Genomic DNA, 2,646 nt, shown 5'->3' with positions numbered 1-2,646 from the left:
CGTGTCGCAGTGCAGTCCCCCCGAGCCTGCTTGTCGCAGTGCAGTCCCCCCGCGCCTGCGTGTCGCAGTGCTGTGCCTCCGCGTCGCAGTGCTGTGCCTCCGCGCTTTCGTGTCGCAGTGCAGTCCCCCTGATGCATGCACTAGTGCAGTTCCCCAGCGCCTGCGTGTCGCAGTGCTGTGCCCCCGCGCCTGCGTGTCGCAGTGCTGTGCCCCCGCGCCTGCGTGTCGCAGTCCAGTCCCCCTGCGCCTGCGTGTCGCAGTCCAGTCCCGCCGCGCCTGCGTGTCGCAGTCCAGTCCCGCCGCGCCTGCGTGTCGCTGTCCAGTCCCGCCGCGCCTGCGTGTCGCCGTGCAGGCCCCCCGCGCCCGCGTGTCGCCGTGCAGTCCCCCCGAGCCTGCTTGTCGCAGTGCTGTGCCTCCGCGTCGCAGTGCTGTGCCCCCGCGCCTGCGTGTCGCAGTGCTGTGCCTGCGTGTCGCAGTGCTGTGCCCCCGCGCCTGCGTGTCGCAGTGCAGTCCCGCCGCGCCTGCGTGTCGCAGTGCTGTCCCCCCGCGCCTACGTGTCGCAGTCCAGTTCCCCCGCGCCTGCGTGTCGCAGTGTTGTCCGCCTGCGTGTCGCAGTGCAGTCCCCCCGCGCCTGCGTGTTGCAGTGCTGTCCCCCCACGCTCGCGTGTCGCAGTGCTGTGCCCCCTGCGTGTCGCAGTCCAGTCCCGCCGCGCCTGCGTGTCGCAGTCCTGTCCCGCCGCGCCTGCGTGTCGCAGTCCAGTCCCGCCGCGCCTGCGTGTCGCTGTCCAGTCCCGCCGCGCCTGCGTGTTGCAGTGTTGTCCCCCCACGCTCGCGTGTCGCAGTGCTGTGCCCCCCTGTCTGCGTGTCGCAGTGCTGTCTCCCTGCGCCTGCGTGTCGCAGTGCAGACCCCCTGATGCGTGCACTAGTGCAGTACCCCAGTCCCTGCGTGTCTCAGTGCAGTCCCCCCGCGCCTGCATGTCGCAGTGCAGTCCCCCCGCGCCTGCATGTCGCAGTGCAGTCCTCCCGCGCCTGTGTCGCAGTGCAGTCCCCCCGCGCCTGCCTGTCGCAGTGCAGTCCTCCCGCACCTGCGTGTCGCAGTGCAGTCCTCCCGCGCCTGCGTGTCGCAATGCAGTCCTCCCGCGCCTGCGTGTCGCAGTGCAGTCCCCCCGCGCCTGCGTGTCGCAGTCCAGTTCCACAGCGCCTGCGTGTCGCAGTGCAGTCCCGCCGCGCCTGCGTGTCGCAGTGCAGTCCCCCCGCGCCTGCGTGTCGCAGTGCAGTCCCCCAGGACCCGCGTGTCGCAGTGCAGTCCCCCCGCGCCCGCATGTCGCAGTGCTGTGCCCCCGCGTGTCGCGGTGCTGCGCCCCCACGCTCGCGTGTCGCAGTGCTGTTCCCCCTGTGCCTGCGTGTCGCTGTGCAGTCCTCACGCGCCTGCGTGTCGCTGTGCAGTCCCCCCGCGCCCGCGTTTCGCAGTGCAGTCCCCCCGCGCCCGTGTGTCGCAGTGCAGTCCCCGCATGTCGCAGTGCTGTGCCCCCGCGTGTCGCGGTGCTGCGCCCCCGCGCTCGTGTGTCTCAGTGCTGTTCCCCCTGTGCCTGCGTGTCGCAGTGCTGTGCCTCCGCGCTTTCGTGTCGCAGTGCAGTCCCCCTGATGCATGCACTAGTGCAGTTCCCCCGCGCCTGCATGTCGCAATGCTGTGCCCCCGCGCCTGCGTGTCGCAGTGCTGTCCCCCTGCGCCTGCGTGTCGCAGTGCAGTCCCCCTGCGCCTGCGTGTCGCAGTGCAGTCCCCCCGAGCCTGCGTGTCACAGTGCAGTCCCCTCGCGCCTGCATGTCACAGTGCAATCCCCTGCGCCTGCCTGTCGTAAGGCAGTCCATCCACACCTGTGTGTCGCTGTGCTGTCCCCTGCGCCTGTGTTTTGCAGTGCAGTTCCCCTGCGCCTGCGTGTCGCGGTCCAGTCCCCCCGTGCATGCGTGTCGCAGTCCAGTCCCCCCGCGCCTGCGTGTCGCAGTGCAGTCCCCCCGCGCCTGCGTGTCGCAGTGCAGTCCCCCCGCGCTCGCGTGTCGCAGTGCAGTCCCGCCGCGCCTGCGTGTCGCAGTGCAGTCCCGCCGCGCCTGCGTGTCGCAGTGCAGTCCCGCCGCGCCTGCGTGTAGCAGTGCAGTCACCCCGCGCCTGCGTGTCACAGTGCAGTCCCCCCGAGCCTGCGTGTCGCCGTGCAAACCCCTCGCGCCTGCGTGTCGCAGTGCAGTCCCGCCGCGCCTGCGTGTCGCAGTGCAGTCCCCCCGCGCCTGCGTGTCGCAGTGCAGTCCCCCCGCGCTCGCGTGTCGCAGTGCAGTCCCGCCGCGCCTGCGTGTCGCAGTGCAGTCCCGCCACGCCTGCGTGTCGCAGTGCAGTCCCGCCGCGCCTGCGTGTCGCAGTGCAGTCACCCCGCGCCTGCGTGTCACAGTGCAGTCCCCCCGAGCCTGCGTGTCGCAGTGTTGTGCCCCCGCGCCTGCGTGTCGCAATGCAGTCCCTCGCGCCTGCGTGTCACAGTGCTGTGCCCCCCTGTCTGCGTATAGCAGTGCAGTCCCCCCGCGCCTGCGTGTTGCCGTGTAGTCTCTCTGCGCCTGCGTGTCACAGTGCAGACCCCCGATGCGTGCACTAGTGCAGTTCCC

The 2,646-nt window shown here is 71.4% G+C and overlaps 1 protein-coding gene across 1 annotated transcript; it reads left to right on the top strand.

Moving 5' to 3' along the window:
* The first annotated feature begins 975 nt into the window (after nucleotides 1–975).
* LOC122545489 (keratin-associated protein 10-1-like) lies at nucleotides 976–2,587 on the top strand. Its single transcript, XM_043684492.1, has 2 exons — nucleotides 976–1,855; nucleotides 1,917–2,587. Exons 1-2 carry the CDS (start codon nucleotides 976–978, stop codon nucleotides 2,585–2,587), a joined length of 1,551 nt encoding a protein of 516 aa, XP_043540427.1.
* Nucleotides 2,588–2,646: the final 59 nt, after the last annotated feature.

This window comes from Chiloscyllium plagiosum, unplaced genomic scaffold (genome assembly GCF_004010195.1).
Source record: "Chiloscyllium plagiosum isolate BGI_BamShark_2017 unplaced genomic scaffold, ASM401019v2 scaf_47776, whole genome shotgun sequence".
NCBI classification, from domain to species: domain Eukaryota; kingdom Metazoa; phylum Chordata; class Chondrichthyes; order Orectolobiformes; family Hemiscylliidae; genus Chiloscyllium; species Chiloscyllium plagiosum.
The sequence above is the reverse complement of the archived record's forward strand: the minus strand, read 5'-3'. Positions and strand labels throughout refer to the sequence as shown.